The sequence below is a fragment of the Jaculus jaculus genome, chromosome 9 (genome assembly GCF_020740685.1).
Source record: "Jaculus jaculus isolate mJacJac1 chromosome 9, mJacJac1.mat.Y.cur, whole genome shotgun sequence".
Classification (NCBI taxonomy): Eukaryota; Metazoa; Chordata; class Mammalia; order Rodentia; family Dipodidae; genus Jaculus; species Jaculus jaculus.
The window spans coordinates 96,764,250-96,785,735 of NC_059110.1; the positions used below are offsets into that span (position 1 = coordinate 96,764,250).

The following is a 21,486-nucleotide window of genomic DNA, read 5'->3' on the forward strand; positions in this document are numbered from 1 at the left end:
GCTAAATTTCTCAGTGGTTAATCTCAGGAAAGACAAGTTTCACATAGCTTTTGTTTCTTTCCTAGTACATTCAAACTTGTTGTTTAGAGTGGAATTTGGTGTAAGATGGGTTATTTTGGGCCTAGTCCAAGAGGGCTTAGCTCCTGAAAGCACTTCATTATTAGGTGGTCTTACCAACAAGGTGACCCACTGGCTCAGGCCTCATGGAACTTATAACAAGGCTCCATTGTGTAGTGTATATGTAGGAAGCCAGGAAGTTATGCTCCCATCAAATGAAACCTTAACAAACAAAATTCTTTTTTAATAGCATATTTTCCAATTCTTTTATTTATTTGCAAGCCGAAGGAGACAGAGAGAAACAGAGAGAATGGGCATGCCAGGGCCTCCAGCCACTACAAAGAACTCCAGATGCACACACCATTTTGTGCATCTGATTTTATGTGGGTACTTGGGAAGTGAACCCAGGACATTAGGCTTTATAGCCAAGCACCTTAACCACTGAGACAGTATTTTATGGTTGAAGAGATGGCATAGTGGTTAAGGCACTTGCCTGAAATGCCTAACAACCTGGGTTCAATTCCTCAGTACTTATGTAAAGCCAGATGCCAAAGTGGTGCATGCATCTGGAGTTTGTTTGCAGTGGCTGGAGGCCCTGGGGCACCTGGTCTCTCTGTCTGTCTTTCTCTCTGCATATAAATAAGTAAGTAAAAAGATTTTTTAAGTATTTTATTATGAACTTATAAGACACAGAGTGAACACAAGTGAGCCAGGGCCTCCAGACATTATAAACAGACTCCAAAAGCATGTGCCATCCTGTGTATCTGGCTTTATGTGGGTAATGGGGCTTTGAACCCAGGCCTTCAGGCTTTGCAAGCAAGTGCCTTCAACCGCTAAGTCATCTCTCCAGCTCCCTTTTCTTTTAGGCCTACGAGATCATAAGCCTTGGTCATTTTCCTGGCCCGTGGTGCTGATGTTCCTTACTGTATGTCTCACAGCTGCACAGGTAATTCATGCAGCTCTGTTAGCTTCCTTAGACACATTTAATGTCTGGTATTGTATTTTCTTTACTTTTTACTATGACAATTTTCATATTTTTCAATTTTAGGAAAAAACATTACTGCATTTACCTATGGAAATAGACAAGAACCTACCAAGAATTCATGTTAAATTCTTAGGTAGCTCACTGAGAATTTTGGGATTAAAAGAGAATAATGGAATAATTATGCCGTAACCAAATATAAAAAAGAATGTTATCACTTACATTACTACAATAACCACCTTTCACTTTGATTTCATAGTTTTTTAAGCAGCTCTAAAAAACATTTTATGAACTGGAGAGATAGCTTAGCAGTTAAGGGGCTTGCCTGTGAAGCCTAAGGACCCAGGTTCGATGCCCCAGAACCCATGTAGCTGCACAAGGTGGTACATGCATCTGGAGTTTGTCTGCAGTGGCTAGAGGCTCTTGCACCCCCATTCTCTCTCATAAATAGATAAATCTAAAAAGTATATTTTGAATATGTTTTACTACAGGCAAATAACATGATAAAGTCCTATTTTTAAAAATATTCTGGGAAGGGCTGGAGAGATGGCTTAGCGGTTATGCACTTGCCTGTGAAGCCTAAGGACCCCGGTTCAAGGCTCGGTTCCCCAGGTCCCACGTTAGCCAGATGCACAAGGGGGCGCATGTGTCTGGGGTTCATTTGCAGAGGCTGGAAGCCCTGGCGCGCCCATTCTCTCTCTCCCTCTATCTGTCTTTCTCTCTGTGTCTGTCGCTCTCAAATACATAAATAAAAAAATTAAAAAAAAATATTCTGGGAAAATGATTTTTTAAAAAAAAACAATGTCAGGGCTGGAGAGATGGCTTAGCGGTTAAGCGCTTGCCTGTGAAGCCTAAGGACCCCGGTTCGAGGCTCGATTCCCCAGGTCCCACGTTAGCCAGATGCACAAGGGGGCGCACGCATCTGGAGTTCGTTTGCAGAGGCTGGAAGCCCTGGCGCGCCCATTCTCTCTCTCTCCCTCTATCTGTCTTTCTCTCTGTGTCTGTTGCTCTCAAATAAATAAATAAAAAATATTTAAAAAATAAATGTCAGGGCTGGAGAGGTGGCATAGCAGTTAAGGCACTTGCCTTCAAAGTCTAAGGACCCATGTTCATCTCTCCAGATCCCATGTATGCCAGATGCACAAAGTGGCATATGCATCTGGAATTCGTTTGCAGGGGCTGGAGGCCCTGGCATGCCCATTCTCTCTCTCTATCTGCCTCTCTCTCAAATAAATGAATAAAATTAAAAAAAATCAATGTTGAATAGTAAAAAAACCACAAGAAAAACAAAGCTTTATTTGAATGCACAAACTGCCAATTTTAAAACTATGTAATAAAATGCATAGGAGCATAGAATTCATATTAATTTCATATTTCATACTTTAAATGACTCATCTAAAATTCAAAATCATTCAAATTATCTAGTCATGAAAAATATTTTTTTAGAAAATATAGATTTGTGGGCTGCAGGGATGGGTTAGCAGTTAAGGTGTTTGCCTACAAAGCCAAAGGACCCAGGTTCAATTCCCCAGGACCCACATTAGCCAGATGCACAAGGTGGTACATGCATCTGGAGTTCATTTGCAGGGACTGGAGGTCCTGGCACACCCATTCTCTCTCTTTTTCCCTTTCTCTCTGTCAAATACATACATACATACACAAATACATAGACACACATATACATATGTGTCTGTGTGAAACAGAGGGAGGGAAAGTAAGTATGGGTACATCAAGTCCTTCTCTAGCCATTTAAATAAAATATTTAAATACTGAAATTAGATATTTAAATATTTTATTTAAGTGGTTAAATAGTCAAAGTGAAATATTTAAATGAACTCCAGATACATGTGTCACTTTGCACATCTGGCTTCATGTGGGTAATGAGAAATTGAACACAGAGCTGGGAAGCTTTGCAAGCTAGCACCTTTAACTGCTGAGCCATCTACCCAGCCCTGAAAAATCTACTCTTTAAATTGCACCTTTCTCCCAATAGTAGGTCTCATAGTTCATGGCCTACATGCTGAACATATTTTCAGTCCTTGTATAGATTCAGTGCTAATGATTTCATATATACTGAACATGTAAAACAAATTACAATTTCTAACTTGCGTACCTAAAAATGTTTGAAAAATAAACAAGCCAAAGGTTTTTTTTTTTTTTTCTTTTAGCAGTTCATTATTGTTAGCTGATCTATATCTGTAGTTAGGGAAGACTTTGCATAAAGCCTGCATGCACTGTGGATGCACAATTGACCTACTAGTAACTGGTGCCTTGCATGTGTTTTTGTATGTTCTTAATTCTTTCATAAGTATCTGGTTTTTTTTTTGTTGTTTTTGTTTTTTGACGATTCTTTTTATTTGGCTACAGTAGAACAAATAAAAGACTTGAGTTTTGTGTGGATTAATTTCTGGCCTAGGTACGGATTTTCTTTTTTTTTTTTAATTAGTTTTCTATTCGGCAAGTATAGGTAGTTTGGTACCATTATTAGACTCATCTGTGAAGTATCTGTTTTTAGAAGAGCATATGGAAGTGGGTGTGGTGGTACACACCTTCAATCCCAGAACTGGGGAGCCACAGGTAGGAGAATCACTGTGAGTTCAAGGCCTTGGTTACACAGGGAGTTCAAGACCAGCATGGAGTATGAGACCCTTTATGTTTGTGTATGCACGTGCAGTGTGCTGTGGTGGATGCACACGCATATGTGACGATACAGTACCCACACACTTACTTACGGCAACAGGAATACAATGTTGGGTGTCCTCCTCCATCACTCATCCACCTTTTTTTTCTTGTGGCAGTCTCTTACCGAGCTTGCTGTTCATGAGTCCCAGGATTCTCCAATCTCAGCTTCCCACAGGACTGGATTTACAGACATGCCTAACCAGGCCCAGCTCTTTTACACGGATTTTAGAGATGTGAATTTGAATGGTTTCAGGGTCCCCTCAGACCCTCGTACTTGTGCAGGAAGCACACTTTACTGGAAAGCCATCTTTCCAGCCAGAGACCCTGTCTTAAGCAAACCAGCCAGCCAACAGGATCAACAGTGACAATAAAATAAAGGCAATTTCAAAGGTCTCAAAAATGTTTTAATTGGGGGGGTGGGGTGGCTGGAGAGATGGCTCAGTGGTTAAGATGCTTACCTGCAAAGCATAAGGACCCAGGGTTCAATTGCCCAGTACCCACGTAAAGCCAGATACACAAGGGGGCACATGTGTTTGGGGTTTGTCTGCAGTGGCTAGAGGCCCTTGCACTCTCTGGTGCTCTCTTGCCTTCTTTTTCACACTATTTTCTCTTTCTCTCACAAATAAATAAAATATTTTTAATATATATTTTTTGTTTATTTTTACTTATTTATTTACTTGAGAGTGACACAGAGAGAGAGAATGGGCACCAAGGCCTCCAGTCACTGCAAACGAACTCCAGATACATGTGCCACCTTGTGCATCTGGCTTACGTGGGTAGTGGGGAACTGAGCCTCAAAACGGGGTCCTTAAGCTTCACAGGCAAGCACTTAACTGCTAAGCCATCTCCCCAGCCCAAGATATTTTTTAAAATGTTTTGATTGTATCAATTAAAGTAGTACCTAGCTTTCTAAGTTATTAAACACATACTCATATGTTCCCTAATATAGATAAGTGAGAGTCATTTCACTTTTTCTACAAGATGTTATGCTTTAAGCATTTGGGAGTAAAAATGGACTGAGAATAAAATATCAATAAACATTCCTTTAAATTACAAACTTTAAAGCTGAAAGGGATTTGTAGGGCTTTATACTACTGAAGTCCACATTTCACAAATGAAACTACTCCATGAAAGGCACAGCACTGCCAATATAACTTAGCAAATCAGAGGCCAAGCTAGGAGCGGAGACCGTTTCTTGTCTTCCACCCCATGTTCTTGTCAAAATCCCACTACTTCTTCCACGGTTTAAATTCAATTAAAGAAGCCAGGCATGGTGGCACACACCTTTTATCCCAGCACTCAAGAGGTAGAGGTAGGAGGATCACTGTCAGTATGAGGCTAGCCTGAGACTACATAGTGAATTCTAGGTCAGCCTGAGCTGGAACAAGACTCTACCTCAAAAACCAAAAAGGGCTGGAGACGAAGCTTAGGTTAAGGCACCTGCCTGCAAAATCAAAGGACCCAGGTTCTATTCCCCAGGACCCACATAAGCCAGGTGCACAAGGTAGCACATATGTTTGGAGTTTATTTGCAGCAGCTGGAACCCCTGAAACACCTATTATCTCTTTCTCTCTCCCTCTCAAATACATAAATAAAAATTTTTAAATATTTACAGCCAGTTGTGGTGATGCATGCCTTTAATCCCAGCACTTGGGAGGCAGAGGTAGGAGGATCGCCATGAATTCAAGGCCACCCTGGGATTACAGTGAATTCCAGGTCAGCCTGGACTAGAGTGAGACCCTACTTCACCAAAAAAAATAATAATAATAAAATAAAAAATGAATAAAAATAAAAAAATTTGAAGCCAGACATGGTGGCACATGCCTTGAATCCCAGCACTCAAGAGGCAGAGGTAGAAGGATCACTGTGAGTTTGAGAGTAGCCTGAGATTTCATAGTGAATTCCAGGTCAGCCTGGGCTACAGGGAGATCATACCTCAAAGAAAACATTAATTAAAGGAGAAACAATTTTCCACTCTTAAAACAATGTGAAAATTATTTTCTAAAGGCATAAATTCCTTAATTAGCAAACTTTCAATTCAAATTTCTTTTCAACTATGCTCAGAATAGTAATATATCATGCTATAGTAGCAAGAATTAAAGCTGAATGCTATCAAAAGAGAGCAAAGGGGGGGGGGAGATGAATCTGTCAATAAAAATGCTTGCCTTGCAAGTACAAGGCTCTGAGTTTGATTCCCCAAACCCATGTGAAAATGCCAGCCATTGTGCCATACCCCTATCATCCCAGCAGTAGGGAGGCAGAGACAGGAGGATCTTTAGGGCTGGATGGCCAGTCTAACCTAATTGGTAAGCTCCAGGTTCAGGAGACCCTGTCTCAGAATAAGTGGAGTGTTCCTGAGGAATATCACCTGAGCCTGTCATCTAGCCTCCATGTGCACATGAGTACCCCACACACATACATGTACACAGACATACACACACGTACACAAAAAAGTAAATACATGCATGCAATAACCTAACTAACCATAAAACCTGATTCCTAGCAATAACTTAATAAAAACCATGCATACTGCCAGGCGTGGTGGCGCACGCCTTTAATCCCAGCACTCGGGAGGCAGAGGTAGGAGGATCGCTGAGAGTTCGAGACTACATAGTGAATTCCAGGTCAGCCTGAGCCAGAGTGAGACCCTACCTCGGAAAAAACAAAAAAACAAAAAAACATGCATACTATTTGAATAGCTTATAAAATTTCAGTCATCTAGAGATGTGCCTCACGGATATACAGCCTGCTTAGCAAGTGTGAGGCCCTGGGTTTGAACCCCTGCTACACACACACACACACACACACACACACACACACACAATCAATTTAAGTCAAACTGATTGACATATAACAAGTCAATTGACTATAACACATCTAAAAGCCCATTGAATGTGATGTTTCTGAGAAAAAGATCAGAGATGAACATCTTTTATAACCGTTTTTGATCAGATGTACAGTTTCATTCTCTCAAAATTCACAGAAAAGATTGCTGTGCTCCAAAAGGACAAAGTTAAGGGCTATATATACTTAGTAACTTGACATATGAAGTCTTCTCTCTTAATAGTTACATAATTAAATTAAAGTTTGGTGCTAAAACAGATCACTTTTTCAGCATTGCTGGGGACTGCATATCACTGTCTTGTATAATAACAGTGAAGCTATACAATTGAATATTTGGAATATTTCATTTGGCATTTTGTAACTACAATATTTTTATTTTATATTATAGCTTTTTGAAATTTTTAATTTTCTTGCTTGTATGTGTGCACATGCGCCAGGTCTCTTTGCTCTGAAAATGACTGCTCATCCAGCTTTACATGAGTGTCAGGGGAATTGAACCCAGGCCAGCAGGCTTTGTAAGCAAGTGCTTTTAACTGCTGAGGCTTCTCCCCAGGCCCCTATATTTTAGTTTTATCAAATAAAAAAGTAAAACAATCTTAATTAAATATGCACACTCTTTCCTTCCATAATTCTCTTACTAATTCGGCATTTCATTTTGAAACTTTTTCACTGTTTGAAGCAGGGTTTCACTGTGTAGACCATGCTGCCCTTGAACTCCTGCCTCGGGTGCTCAAGCTCTGGGATTATAAATTTGTGTCACTATATACCTGGCACAAGGTAGTTTTATAAACAATAAACCATTTGAGATAAACTTTGGTTTCTAAAATATATATATACTAACCAATTTGTATTAAAACATACACTGAGATTTAGCTAAAGTGAGACTAGTCAACTGCTATAAATCGTTATGAAGATGAACTGAACTGTGAATTACGAATACTTATGCGGTTGAAAGTGCCTTAGGAAACTATATTTCAAAATGATTAATCTTCAATTGCCAGTTAGCTAAGGCTTAGGAGGAGGGAAATACTTGACATGAATCACAAAACTTATGTTTCCAAACACAAAATAGATCTAAAAACAATGAATAGAAAACTATATATATCTTGAAAATTTTTAAAGTGTACCACGGTGGTCCAATATATAAATTACTATTTACAGCAGGGCTTAACACCGGCATAACATGTTTTGACAGCTTGGCAGTATTATTAAGGAACAGGAAGGGGAATCTCTACTGCTTACATTCATTGTTCTGCGTGTTTCCCCTCAGCTCCAGCCCCTGTTTATTATCGTCACTGCCATCAACTTTATCATCGTCAACGCGCCTGTCTCTGCTCAGCTTCCCGTGCGGGCTGAACCCACTCCATTCGCAGGTCCACTTTCAAAGAGGTCTTCGTCCGAAACGCAGCCCGAGTTATGGCTGGATCTATCCGTTCCAACCGGGTCACTGCTTCCTTCACCCGTATCTACAGGATCAAAAAGTTCGGGGGTGAAATATACAGAGTCATCCTCTGCCTCTGTTTCAGTAGCTTTAAGATCTGCCCTGGAACATTCGTCCCCGTTGCGTATGAGAGAGGCCTCGACCTCGGGGACTTGGGCGTTCCGGCGGCAGGGCGGCTGCGGGGCAGGACCCGCCTGCGCAGGGCGAGCAGCATCCTTTTCTGATGCACCTGCGCTTGTGGACCCGGCGCGCGGCGGCCCAGCCCATCGTCCGTTGACTGTTAGATCCCAGGACTTGCATTTGCCAGCGAGCGGAGAGACAGTTTCATTTACCGTTTTTTCTGCTTGGAAAATGGAAAAACTAGAAGCGCGCCTCTCTGCTGACTTCTGCTTAGGTGTGATAGTCTGTGTTCTACCAGTACGATACTGTCCCCAAAAATTAAAGCCAGACCTGCTAACCAGAGTTTGTTTTTCAAAAGTTGGGCTTAAGGATCTGGAAATCCCAATTTTCTCTGTTTTCATTGCCTGGACTGGCTCTTCCAGTAACACTGGATCATCTAGGAATACAAAAATTTAACTTTTAGGTTAAGATTTTTTTATGAGGAATACTTTCATAACAGTGTAAAATACGGTTTAGAACCCAAAACCAGTAATAATGGACCTTTTAAAAATATTTTGGCTATTTATTTATCTGAGAGAGGGAGAGAGAAAGAGATAGATAAAGAAAGAATGGGCATACCACAGCCTCCAGCCACTGCACTCTGGACACACATGCCACCTTGTGCATCCAGCTTGCATGGGGAGTCAAACCTGGGTCCTTTGGCTTTGAAGACAAGCACCTTAACCACTAAGCCATCTTTCCAGCCCAGGATTGGACCTTCATCTTAGAATTTAAAGAAGAGAATGTAAACTCAGAAAGGGACAGCACACTATCAGTGTTTTTTAGCCCAAGTTATAATGCTGTTAGCAAAGACTCAAATGTCCACAACAGAGATCAGAATATTGAATTGAAAGAGGAAAGGTGAAAAGGAAGAGGGAGATGACTGAGGGACGGAAGCAACAGGACCAGCGGCTGGGGCGGCAGCTCAGAGCAGAGCACCTGCCTGACATGTGCTAGGTCTGTTCCACTCCTGGTGCGACAGGAGACAAGCAAAACAAACGAAAACAGAGAAGAAAGAGCAAGGAAATCTGTCCTGAAAACCCACTAATTAACCGGGTGTGGTGGCCCACGCCTTTAGTCCCAGCACTCACTCAGAGGCAGAGGTAGGAGGATGGCTGTGAGTTCAAGGCCAGCCTGGGACTAGAGCAAATTCCAGGTCATCCTGGGCTAGAGTGAGGCTCTACTTCAAACACACACACATTTTTTATTTCACAAACTAGTAATTGAACTAACAATCACAAGGCTATGTGATTTCCTCAGTTATGAAACTACTTAGTATTTAAGGCCAGTGAAAGAACCTGGGTTTCCTAATAACCAGCATAATAGCACTGAATTCACTGTGACTTTTTTTTTTTTTTTTTTTTGGTTTTTCGAGGTAGGATCTCACTCTAGCCCAGGCTGACCTGGAATTCACTATGTGATCTCAGGGTGGCCTCGAACTCACAGTGATCCTCCTACCTCTGCCTCCCAGTGCTGGGATTAAAGGCATGCACCACCACGCCTGGCCTACTGTGACTCTTAATTTAAAACCATATACCAGAAATAGGTATTTTAAGCTAATGATATAAGAATTAAACACAATTATACCTCAATCATCAACATTTGGTAAACTTTTTATGGCAGGCCAGATAGCAAATACTATAGACTTTGTGGTCCATATTATTTCTGCTGCAGCTATTCAATCACACTACTCTGATAGAATAAATAGAACTCCGCAACCTTGTTGTTGCCTAGTTCCATTAAACTTTCCTTATACAGCCAGCAGGGTAGGCCAGTTTGCCAATCACTGCCACAGGCCATTACTTCTGACATATTTAAAAATATTAACTTTTATCATTTAGAACAAATAACTCTTGTAGTCCAAACACTAAGTTTAAAGAAAAAGTAACTCAGCTGGACTTGGTGGCACACACCTTTAATCCCAACACTCAGGAGGCAGAGGTAGGAGGATCACCGTGAGTTCGAGGCCACCCTGAGATTACATAGTGAATTCCAGGCCAGCCTGGACTAGAGTGAAACCCTACCTCAAAAAAACAAAAACAAACAAAAAAAAAAAAGGAGTCTAAATTGGACTTTTTGTGAGACAAGATATTATGTATCCCAGCTGGCCTTAAGTTCTTGATTCTCTTGCCTCAGCTTCATGAATACTAAAGTATACAGATGTGTGCTATCAAACCTGGCTCAACCCAACTTTTACATACCCTGTAGAATAACATATCATTTATATAGAACTTTACAATGCTACGGTATTTTTAAAAAACATATTTCTAGGGCTGGAGAGATGGCTTAGCAGTTAAGCGCTTGCCTGTGAAGCCTCAGGACCTCGGTTTGAGGCTCAATTCCCCAGGACCCACGTTAGCCAGATGCACAAGGGGGCACACGCGTCTGGAGTTCGTCTGCAGTGGCTGGAGGCCCTGGCGCACCCATTCTCTCTCTCTATCTGCCTCTTTCTCTCTGTCTGTCGTTCTCAAATAAATAAATAAACAAAAATTTATATATATTTGTTTATTTGAGATGAAGGGGAAAAACTGAATGGGCATGCCAGGGCTTATCACTGCAAATGAACTCCAGGTGCATGTGCCACTTTATGCATCTGGTTCTATATGGGTACTGGGAAATCCAACCTGGGCCAAAAGACCTTGCAAGCAAGCACCTTTAACTGTTGAACAATCTCCTCAGCCCCAAGGTTTTTTTTTTTTTTTTTTTAAATCTTAATTGATCTTTACAAGTCAACTGAGAGGAACAGGTCTACAGTCAATTTTTTTTATGACCCAAAAGGTTAAGAGACTTGCTCATAATCATAAAGCAAGTTAAGTAGCAATCCAGAAAAAAATACTTTGATGTCCTAAGAAAAGCCTGTCCCATTCCAATATATCACATTATTTTACTGTTTTTTTAATTATTATTATTGGGGGGGGGTTCGAAGTAGGGTCTCACTCTAGCCCAGGCTGACCTGGAATTCAGTATGTAGTGTCAGGCTGGCCCCAACTCATAGCAATCCTCTCACCTTGGCCTCCCAAGGGCTGGGATTAAAGATGTGAACCACCATGCAGGGCTATTTTATTGTTTTATATCACTTTATGTTGCCAATTAACATGTTCCAAGAAATTATACTAAAATAAGTATCATTTCACTATTAGTTAAACATGAAATGTAATATATAATGAAATGTATATGTAAATGGGAAGAATTTTATATACTTTTTTCCTTGCTAGAAGTGACTTCACTCAGTAGTGATGGACCTTTAGTAATCATTTTAGGACTCTGTAGCTCCTGGTCACACAGTTCTGCCGCTTGCTCTTCCCTGGGCTTTTCTGCTGACAGACAACTTGCTGTTTCCAATAAGCATGGAGGAGCACTGTCTTCTAAACAGGTTGCTTCAAGAGCAGACTCACTGTCCTCCATACACTTTTTCTCCTTTTTGGGTACGTCAGTGGTTTTTTGGTGTGTTTTAGAAAACTCAGTCAAGGACTCCAGTGCACTTGCGAACGTCGCATGATGCCGAATCTGCTGTCTCACCCACTTAGAGAGCCCTAGAGGAAAAGAAAATGCAGGAGAAAAACAATCACTTTGTTACCAAGACTTTATGTGTTGAGATAAAATTCATCTTTGCTAAAGAAGAGATCTAATTTCTAGTTGAACGTAAAGTTTGACATTTTTCCTACAATATTATTTTATATCCATGATACGCACAGGACTTACAATGGGAATTTGACTTGACAAATGTATTATTAGGTTCAGAATATTTTAAATCAAAATATTATCAATATTGCATTAAAAATACACATCAGGGAGCCGGGCGTGGTGGCGCACTTGGGAGGCAGAGGTAGGAGGATCACTGTGAGTTCAAGGCCACCCTGAGACTCCATAGTGAATTCCAGGTCAGCCTGGGCTAGAGTGAGACCCTACCTTGAAAAACCAAAAAAAAAAAAAAAAAAACATTGGGGGCTGAAGGGATGGCTTAGCAGTTAAGGCATTTGCCTGCAAAGCCAAAGGACCCAGGTTCTAGTCCCCAGGACCCATGTTTGCCAGATGCACAATGGGGCGCACATGTCTGGAGCTCATTTGCTGGCGCACGCATTCTCTCTCTCTCTCCCTCCCTCCCTCCTTCTTTCTCTCTCCCTCTCCGTCTTTCTCTCTCTCTCAAATAAATAAAATATATTTTTAAAAATTTAGCCAGGTGTGGTGGCGCATACCTCTAACACCACTACTCAGGAGGTAGGAGGACTGCTGTGAGTTTGAGGTCACCCTGAAACTATATAGTAAATTCTAGGTCAGCCTGGGCTACAGTGAAACCCTACCTCAAAAAACCAAAAAATAAAAATAAAAATACACATCCTGTATTTAACTTGTCCAATAACATAGCTCAGCAACACAACACAATGTCAACTGTCACTGCTGTGAGCACCTGAGGGGGCTGCAGCTCACAGCTGATGCCAGCTTCTCATGGTGCCACTGCTCAGGGGGAGGGGTCAAACTTCATTAGGAAGGGCATTATTGCTTTCGCGGTATTGTGAAGTTGAATGTAAGGTGAATCCCCTATAACTCGGGAATTATCTGTATCTCTTGGTTGAGAATAATGGAGAAACATGACAAACTTAGCTTCATCAGAATTCCTCAAAAGTTACCAATAAATATCATGTAGGATAGAAGTCGGAAATAATATCCATGCCCCTGGTCCAAAATTTTTCTCCGTTTCTAAAAATAAATTCAAGATTCTAGTCTCAGAGGCTTTTTGGTTCCATCCTCCACTAATTCATCTTAAAATCATTCTGGAAGTGAAAGAAGTAACAGTATGGAAGAATTATGCTCTATTTGAGGCTTTCTAGTTTAAAACACTCAAATAAAGGCTGAAGAGACGGCTTAGCAGTTAAGGAGCTTGCCTGCAAAGGCTAAGGACCCATGTTGAACTCTCCAGGTCCCAAGTAAGCCAGATACACAAAATGACATAGCACACAAGGTCGTACATGCACACAAGGTGGTGCACGTGTCTGGAGCTCGAGTACAGTGGCTGGAGGCCCTGGTGCGCCAATTCTCTCCCTATCATCCATCCATCCATCTATCTATCGATCGATCGATCTATCTCTCACTCTCGCTCTCTTGCATTAAAAAAAAACAAAAACTCAGAGCCGGGTGTGGTGGTGCACGCTTTTAATCCCAGAACTTGGGAGGCAGAGGTAGGAGGATTGCCATGAATTCAAGGCCACCCTGAGACTACACAGTTAATTCCAGGTCAGCCTGGACCAGAGTGAGACCCTACCTTGAAAAACAAAAAACAAACAAACAAACAAAAAAATTCAAATACAAGCCAGGCATGGTGACGCACACCTTTAGTACCAGCATTTGGGAAGCAGTTGGGAAGCAGACATAGGAGGATCACCATGAGTTCTAGGCCAGCCTGAGACTACATATTAAATTCCAGATAAGGTTGGGCTAGACTGAAACCCTACCTCAAAAAACAAACAAACAAAAAATCTAGGTACATAGTCAAAGGGATATGTAGGATTTGACTGGCGACATATGAAAACTGTATAAAAATGGGGCTGAGGAGATGGTTCAGCAGTTAAAGATGCTTGCTTACAAATCCTGCTGGCCTGGATTCAGTTCTCCAATACCCACAAAGTGGTACGTGCATCTAGAGTTCATCTTCAGTGGAAAGAGGTCCTGGTGCACCCATTCTCTGTATCTAATAAATAAAAGTTTTTAAAGAAAACTATGCAAAGCTGAATATGGTGGAGCACACCTTCAATCCCAGCACTTGGGAGGCTGAGGTAAGAGGACTTCGAGGCCAACCTGAGACTATAGAGTGAATTCCAAGTCAGCCTAGACTACAGCAAGACCCTATCTTGGGAAAAGAAAAAAAGAAAAAAAAGAAAGAAAGAGAGAGAGAAAGAAAGAGAAAAACTATATAAAATAAACCACATTGTGAGTGTGAAGTATTTTCTAGTATGGCTCATTTTACAATGAAATTCAAAATCTTTGAATTTTGGACTGGAGAGATGGCTCAGCAGTTAGTTACTTGCTTACAAAGCTTGATGGACCTGGTTCAACTCTCCAGTGTCCATGTAAAGCCAGATGCATAAAGTAGTACATGCATCTAGAGTTTGTTTGCAGTGGCAGGAGGCCCTGGCATGCCCATTTTCTCCCTCCCTCCTGTCCTTTCATAAATACTTTTTAAAAAATTGTATTTTAAAAAGTGATTTGTACTTTTACAAAATAAATATTTTTCTGGGTATTTCTATAAAAACCACAAATATCTTTTGAAACAATTTGTTCTAAAAGTTACTATGGCACTATAAATTCAGAGAATTCAAGCAATGTGAGCTTCTTAAAATTTTTAAAATACAGGTTTTCCAGTAAATATCTATGCAAATTCATTTTAAATTAAAAGTGCCATTAAGATGAATTTGGAGGGCTGAAGGGATAGCTTAGCAGTTAAGGCACTTGCCCACAAAGCCAAAGGACTCATGTTTGGCTTTCCAGATCCCACATAAGTCAGACACACAAAGGTGAGGCAAGTGCAAGGTTGCAGATGCCCACTAGGTGGCGCAAGCATATGGCGTTTGGCTGCAGTGGCTAAGGCCTTGGTGCACCAATTCTTCTCCCTCTCGCTCTCTAAAATAAAATTTAAAAAGATGAATTTGCATGTGGTGCAAACATTTTATAGCTTATAAATGTTAGAAAAAGAAAATAAACCCATCACCCAGAAATAATAGAAAATATTTAATTCTAAAAAAAAAATCAATAAACCTGGGCTATTAAATAAAAGTTGAAGTTGTACTTTTTAAAAAATTTTTTTCATTTATTTCTATTTATTTATTTGAGAGCAACAGGCAGAGAGAGAAAGAGGCAGAGATAGAGAGAGAGAGAGAGAGAGAGAGAGAGAATGGGCACTCCAGACGCATGCGCCCCCTTGTGCATCTGGCTAACGTGGGACCTGGGGAACCGAGCCTCGAACTGGGGTCCTTAGGCTTCATAGGCAAGCGCTTAACCGCTAAGCCATTTCTCCAGCCCTGAAGTTGTACTTTTCAAAGACACTTCCATTAATTTTATTTTGTTTGCTTTGGGAAAACAGCTATGTCAAAGGAAAATTCAAAATTCTTTGAAATTGAAAAAAAAATTTAGCATTATCCTTACTTGTTCATTTTGATCTTTTTACAATGAAAACAAGCCTTTTCATTACAAATGTCATTGTTTGCTTTTGAACCCTAGAAAGGGCCTGAGCTCCACCTGCTGACTGAACACTGGCAAGTCAGTGTTTCTGCTGCTCCAGGGGAACCCTGGCCCAGGAGACAGAGGCTGACAAGGCACAGGCCTCTTCACCCTGAGAGGACAAGAGTGCGTGCTCAGTGGTTGACTTCTCAATGAGCCACCAAGGGACGCGTTTCTGTCTTACTTATCAAGGGGCACAGAGGATCTGGCATATTCCACATGCCTAGGAGGCCAAAATGGGAATAAAAGAGCTGGGTAGCATGCTATACTGCCTAAGGCCTTGCAATACAAGAGACAGACAAGAGAGTACATGAGCTGATGACATCCAGAGGGAAAAAAGAAAGAAATTAGAAAATCCCACACATAAAAGTCCAGAGAAAACAGGCCCAAAGAAAGGATTTGAGAGGCTGCCCGGTGCCTGCAAAGGTTGATGAGTGAAGGGCTTTTCTGTGTGACGTCAGTGTACAGTACTTGGAGAAGTGTCTGTTTCATCAAATCCAAAGATGCAAGGAACCCAGTGCATCACAGTGAGATATAACTGTCAAAGGGATGACAGGGTGGGGGATAATATGAGAATAATAATTAAATAAAAAGGAACTATGGCTAGAGTTGGCTCAATGATTAAAGGTGCTTGCTTGCAAAGCCTGTCATCCAGCGTTCAATTTTCAGTACCTAAGTAAAGCCACAAAGTGATGCATGTATCTATAGTTTGTTCACAGTGACTAGAGGCCCTGGAGTGCTCATAATCTCTCTCTCTCTCTCCCTCCCTTTGTTTGCAAATAAATCAAATATTTTTAAGGAAAATACTTAGTAGCAGAGGCCAGTAAGCTAAAAAGGAGACATAAAGGGAAGAGAAAGGAAGGGAGGAGGGTACTTAATAGGTTGACATTGTATATATGTAAGTACAATGATTGAGATGGGGAGGGGATATGATGGAAAATGGAATTTCAAAGGGGAAAGTGTCAGGGGGAGGGAGGGAATTACCATGGGATATATTTTTGTAATCATGGAAAATGTTAATAAAAATTTAAAAATTTAAAAAAAAACAAAACTGACAGCCAGATTCAAGAAGTCCAACAAATCGACGTAGACTTTACCCAGAAGTCAATATCAACATATGTTACAGCCAGGTGTCATGACACATTCCAGGAAGATGGAGGTGGGGTGGGGGGAAATTAAAAATTCAAAGACAACCTTGACTATATATCAAGCTCAAGGCCAGTTTTGGCTATATGAGACTGACTCAAAGAAAACAAACTTTTTTTCTTTAAGGATTGGAGAGATGGCTTAACAGTTAACACACTTGCCTGCAAAGCCAAAGGACCCAGATTCAATTCCCCAGGTTCTACATAAATCAGATGCACAAGGAGTAGCATGAATCTGGAATTCATTTGCAATGACTGGAGGCCCTGGTGCATCCATTCTCATTTTCTCTCTCTCAAATAAATTAATAAATAAAAATGTAGTATTTTTTAAAAAATAAGAAGGTAGATCTCATGGTTATCACAACGGAAAAACAAAGATTATAGTTTTTATTGTAAACTAAGAATCTTACCAGATATATAGCGATTTGGGTTATTATTGAAGCGATCGTCCACTAGTATAAGAGCTCCCCAGTCATTCTTGTGCCGAATGCACCTATAAGCAAAAGGTGAAAAAATAGATAAAACACTGAAAATAAAAGCCAGATTTTTTGAGTGATAATTTTAAAAATTGGTGGACCAGCCATATAATACAGTATTGAATTCATTATTATGTAAGGTAACAGAATATGCTTAATAAAATACATCAAAGTCGGCACATTAAAAATCCGTGCCATCTGCTAAATATTGATAATTTATATCCAAAAATAGCACTTGCATTTTATTTTTTTAAATATTTTATTTATTTGAGAGAGGGAAAGAAGCAGAGAGAAAGAGAGACAGAGAGAAAGAATGAGCACGCCAAGGCTTCCAGCCACTGCAAACAAACTCTAGATGCATGCGTCACCTTGTGCATCTGGCTTACGTGGGTCCTGGGGAATTGAACCGAAGTCTTTTGGCTTTGCAGGCAAGTGCCATACCTACTAAGCCATTTCTCCAGCCCTTGCATTTTATTTTGAAAACAAGGAAATATTTTCTAAGACATTCTTCCTTAGCTACACACAGTATTAACAATTTTGAAGTTAATGTGCTTGTCTATGTAAATAAACCAGGAATGCTTATTTTTGTGAATAATATTTTACAGGGCAATTAATATAACCATGTAGTTTTCTTCTTTGAATTCTTACTTGGTGGACTGCAGTTGTCAATTCAAATGGTGAACCAGCCTTGTACTCCTAAGAGAACCACAAAGGGTTATGGCTTATTATCATTCTTATGGATTGTTGAGTTCAATCTACTAGTAATTTTTTTAAAAAATCTTTAAAAACATTTTACTTATTTATTTCTGAGACAGCAGCGGGAGGGGGTAAGAAATAGGTATGCCAGGGCCCCTAGCCACTGTAAACCAACTCTAGATGCATGTGCCACTTTGTGCATCTACCTTTACGTGGATACTGGGGAATCAAACTTGGGTCATCAGGCTTTGCAGGTAAATGCTGTAACCATGGAGCCATCTCTCCAGCCCACTAGTTTATATATATATATATAGGTCAGATCTTGTTCTAACCCAGTTCTTTATTTCTTCATGTGGGTTTTAAGTTAATGCTTAATGTCCTTTCAGAATGAAGGACTCTCTTTAGTATTTCTTATAGAATAAATTTTCTAGAGATTAATTCTGTATTTGAAAATGTCTTATTTTTGCCCTCAGTTTTAAAGGATAGTTTTGTTAGCATCTAATTTTTTTGGTCACATAATGATAATTCTCTGTACACACACTGCCACCACCCCTGGCTCAAAGAGCTTCCTTTTAGAATACTTTCCTTCGTTGGCTTTGTTTTCAATTTCATGGATTCATACACTTTAAAAGTCTTTTTAAAATTTATTTATTTGCAAGCAAAGAGACAGAGAGAAGAGAGAGGGAGAGAAAGAGTGTGTGTGTGTGTGGGGGGGGGGTGTACCAGGGCCTCTAGCTGCAACAACAACAACAAAAAAAACCTCCAGAGGCATGCATCCTTTTATGTATCTGGCTTTATATGGGTACTAGAGAATAGAACTCATGTTGTTAGGCTTTGCAGGCAAGCGCCTTAAACACTGAGCAATCTCTCTAGCCCCTGTATTCATACTTCTTTTCTTTCTTTCTTTCTTTCGTTTGTTTGCACACTTGTTTTTATACTATGATGGTTAGTCTTCACAGTCAGCCTGACTGGATTTGCATCTGTGGGCGTATCTGCGAGGTCATTTACAGCAAGACTTAATTGAGGAATGTAGATCCACCCTGAATGTGGATGGCACCATACCATGGGCTAAGGTCTCAGACTGAGTCAAAAGAGAAGGGGAGGTCGGCACCAGCATTTCTCCCTCCCCTCCCCCTTTGCAGTGGACACACTGTGACATGCCACCTCCAGCCTCCATGCCTTCCCTACACCTTGATGGGAGAATCCCCTCCAATCATGAGCCAAAACAAACCCTGCCTCCTCCTCCTTTTTCCCCAAGGTAGGGTCTCGCTCTAGCTCAGGCTGACCTGGAATTCACTATGTAGTCTCAGGGTGGCCTCAGACTCACAGCGATCCTCCTGCCTCTGCCTCCCAAGTGCTAGGATTAAAGGTGTGTGCCACCACACCCGGCAAATCTCTCCTCTAAGTTGCTTTTGTTAGGCATTTTGTCACAGCAATGAGAAAAGTAGCTAAGACATTTATCCAGTTCTTAAGGTAAAATAAGAATATTGATTGAAAACCTTTTTCTTTTCTAAAATAGGCTTTAAATGATACCAACTTTCTTCTGAGCAGTGCCTTATCTGCAGCCCACAACTTTTGACAGGCTGTATTTTCAGTTTTGTTGTTTGATTTTTGAAGCAGCATGCTGCTATGCTATGTAATCCAGGCTGTCCTAGAACTTGCTATAAAACTCATACTGACCTCAAAGTGGTGATCCACCTGCCTGTGCCTCCTGAGTGCTGGCATTACAGGCATTCACCACTATATCTACCTTGCATTTTCATTTTGGACCAGTTCAAATGTTTTTCTAATTTTTCCATAAGACTTCTTATTTCACATATAGATCATTAGAAGCATACTGCTTAATTTCCAAGCATTTTCTGTGACACTGATTTCAAGTTCAATTGTATTATAACTACAGAACATATTTAGGGTAACTTAACGGTCTATATTCCATATGTACTTGAAATCAGTATTTTTATATTTTTGGTGGAGTACTCTACGCCAATTTAATTCAGTTAACTAATAATGCTTTTAAAGCCATCTTTACTAGTTTGCCTGCTAATTCTAATTTGTTAAAGTTGGCCTTTATATATTGCTTCTAGTTTGTTTTTTTTCTAATGTAATTTGGTAGCTCTGTCTTCATGGAAAGAACCCACAGGCCAGAGGGGGTTGTTGGGGGATCATTTGGCAGGATCAAGGCCACTCTGTAGACACTTTCTGTGTACTGGAAAGTTTCCATGGAGATGAATACTATACACTATGCTTGTTTATTTCTTGAAGAATATCAAATGAATTGACATCCTCCTTAGTAAAGGAGGGAAAGAGATCTAAGTCTCACATTAATACACAGACTTTCAAAACATAGTATAGAGTTAAACTTCATCTTTAACACTTTCTTAGCTCTTTGAAGAATATAGAGTCTTGTCCAACCTTTCAAAGAGTAAATCTGGGAGGAGGAGAGGGCTGTCTACCTAATTTTTCTACTAACTTATCACTAATACTCCTGATTTTCATGGACATTTTGGAATGCCTCAAATCTGAAGCTTTTACATGAATGAATCTGCAAGTTTTTGTTGGCCTTCATCTGTACAGCTTAAAATTTCAGTTTTCCCTTGCCTGTTAAGTCATTTAGTCACTCAACTGTTTTTCGGCATTCAAAATTTGATGATATCTGCATCTCCTGTTGTCTTTCTTCTCGCTTTTTGTAACTTTGTAGGGTTGACATTTTTATTCTTTCACTGAGATGGGATTTTGAGGGAATGAAGATAACAAATGTTCAGCTTTCCCACAAATACTTTAAAAACACAGATTTCATATGACATTTCTCTTTGAAATTATTTAAAAGTAAAATACAGGTCCAAGGCCATATAACAGGCAGGACAGGAAGACATTAAATACTGCCGATACTACAGAAGAGCACTGAAGTCAATGGGAAGTCTGGGAAACATATTTTGGGTCTACTGTGTTTGCGCTTAAAGTGTCCTTTGGCAGAGAAGTATTTAAGTTAACAATCCAGCAAAGAGAAAAGAAAAGCTTTCACCCTTTCTTGTTTCCATCGTTTTCGTCCTGCCTTGCTCAAGTCAATTATGCCCACTTGAGAAACAATCATAATTTGAGTGAAACAGACTAGTGAGAAACTCTTAGTATACTTATGACCTGGTTATAAAACTATCTAGTAATCAGTTTCTGCTGTCACATCTCACGGACTTTATTACTCCAAATAGTTATAACAGGCCCGTGTAGGCATCATAAAAAGATAACATTAGAATAACTAATTGGTTCTGCTTTAGATTTTCTAAATGTACCCGTTAGAAGAGTATGTTGTAATCAGCTTCATATTGCTGGGATGAACTTCCAAACCGGACACAGTTTATGGGGGGAAGGGATTTATTGGAAGCTTACGGAGCCAGGGAAAGTTCCATAACTGCAGAAGAAGGTGGATCCCTTTCACAGATCCAAGCAGAGAGACAGCTGAGCAGCCAGCAGCAGGGACCCAGGCAGAGCTCAAGCACTCTGCATACCCTTAGGCTAGAAACCAGACCGGACCCCAGTGACACCTCCTCCAGACAGGTGGCTGGAGACAAGCTCCTGAATCTATTGGGGGACATACAATCAAACCACTACAGAGTATAAACACATTTTCCATTAAGTAACGAGTATTATGAGTTTCATCAAATGATACAAAACATTCACTTGATCATTATTTTTTAAATCTTTTTTAAAAAAATTATTGGTTACTAAAAAGATATGTTCCTTTATAACAAATTACCACTTGATAGTCTCCCTAAAAATTGATAAAATCAGTCAAAT

At 40.2% G+C, this 21,486-nt stretch overlaps 1 protein-coding gene across 1 annotated transcript in view; it reads right to left on the reverse strand.

The window, feature by feature from the left end:
• Positions 1 to 7,520: 7,520 nt before the first annotated feature.
• Positions 7,521 to 21,486, reverse strand: part of Brip1 (BRCA1 interacting helicase 1) — a 149,171-nt gene continuing 135,205 nt past the window's right edge. Inside the window, exons 18-20 of the mRNA XM_045159722.1 lie at positions 16,933 to 17,015; positions 11,366 to 11,698; positions 7,521 to 8,562 (exon numbers count right to left, since the gene is read on the reverse strand). Of these exons, the coding sequence (XP_045015657.1) occupies positions 7,901 to 8,562; positions 11,366 to 11,698; positions 16,933 to 17,015 (1,078 nt within the window). The 3' untranslated portion in view covers positions 7,521 to 7,900. The remainder of the gene's footprint in view (positions 8,563 to 11,365; positions 11,699 to 16,932; positions 17,016 to 21,486) is intronic.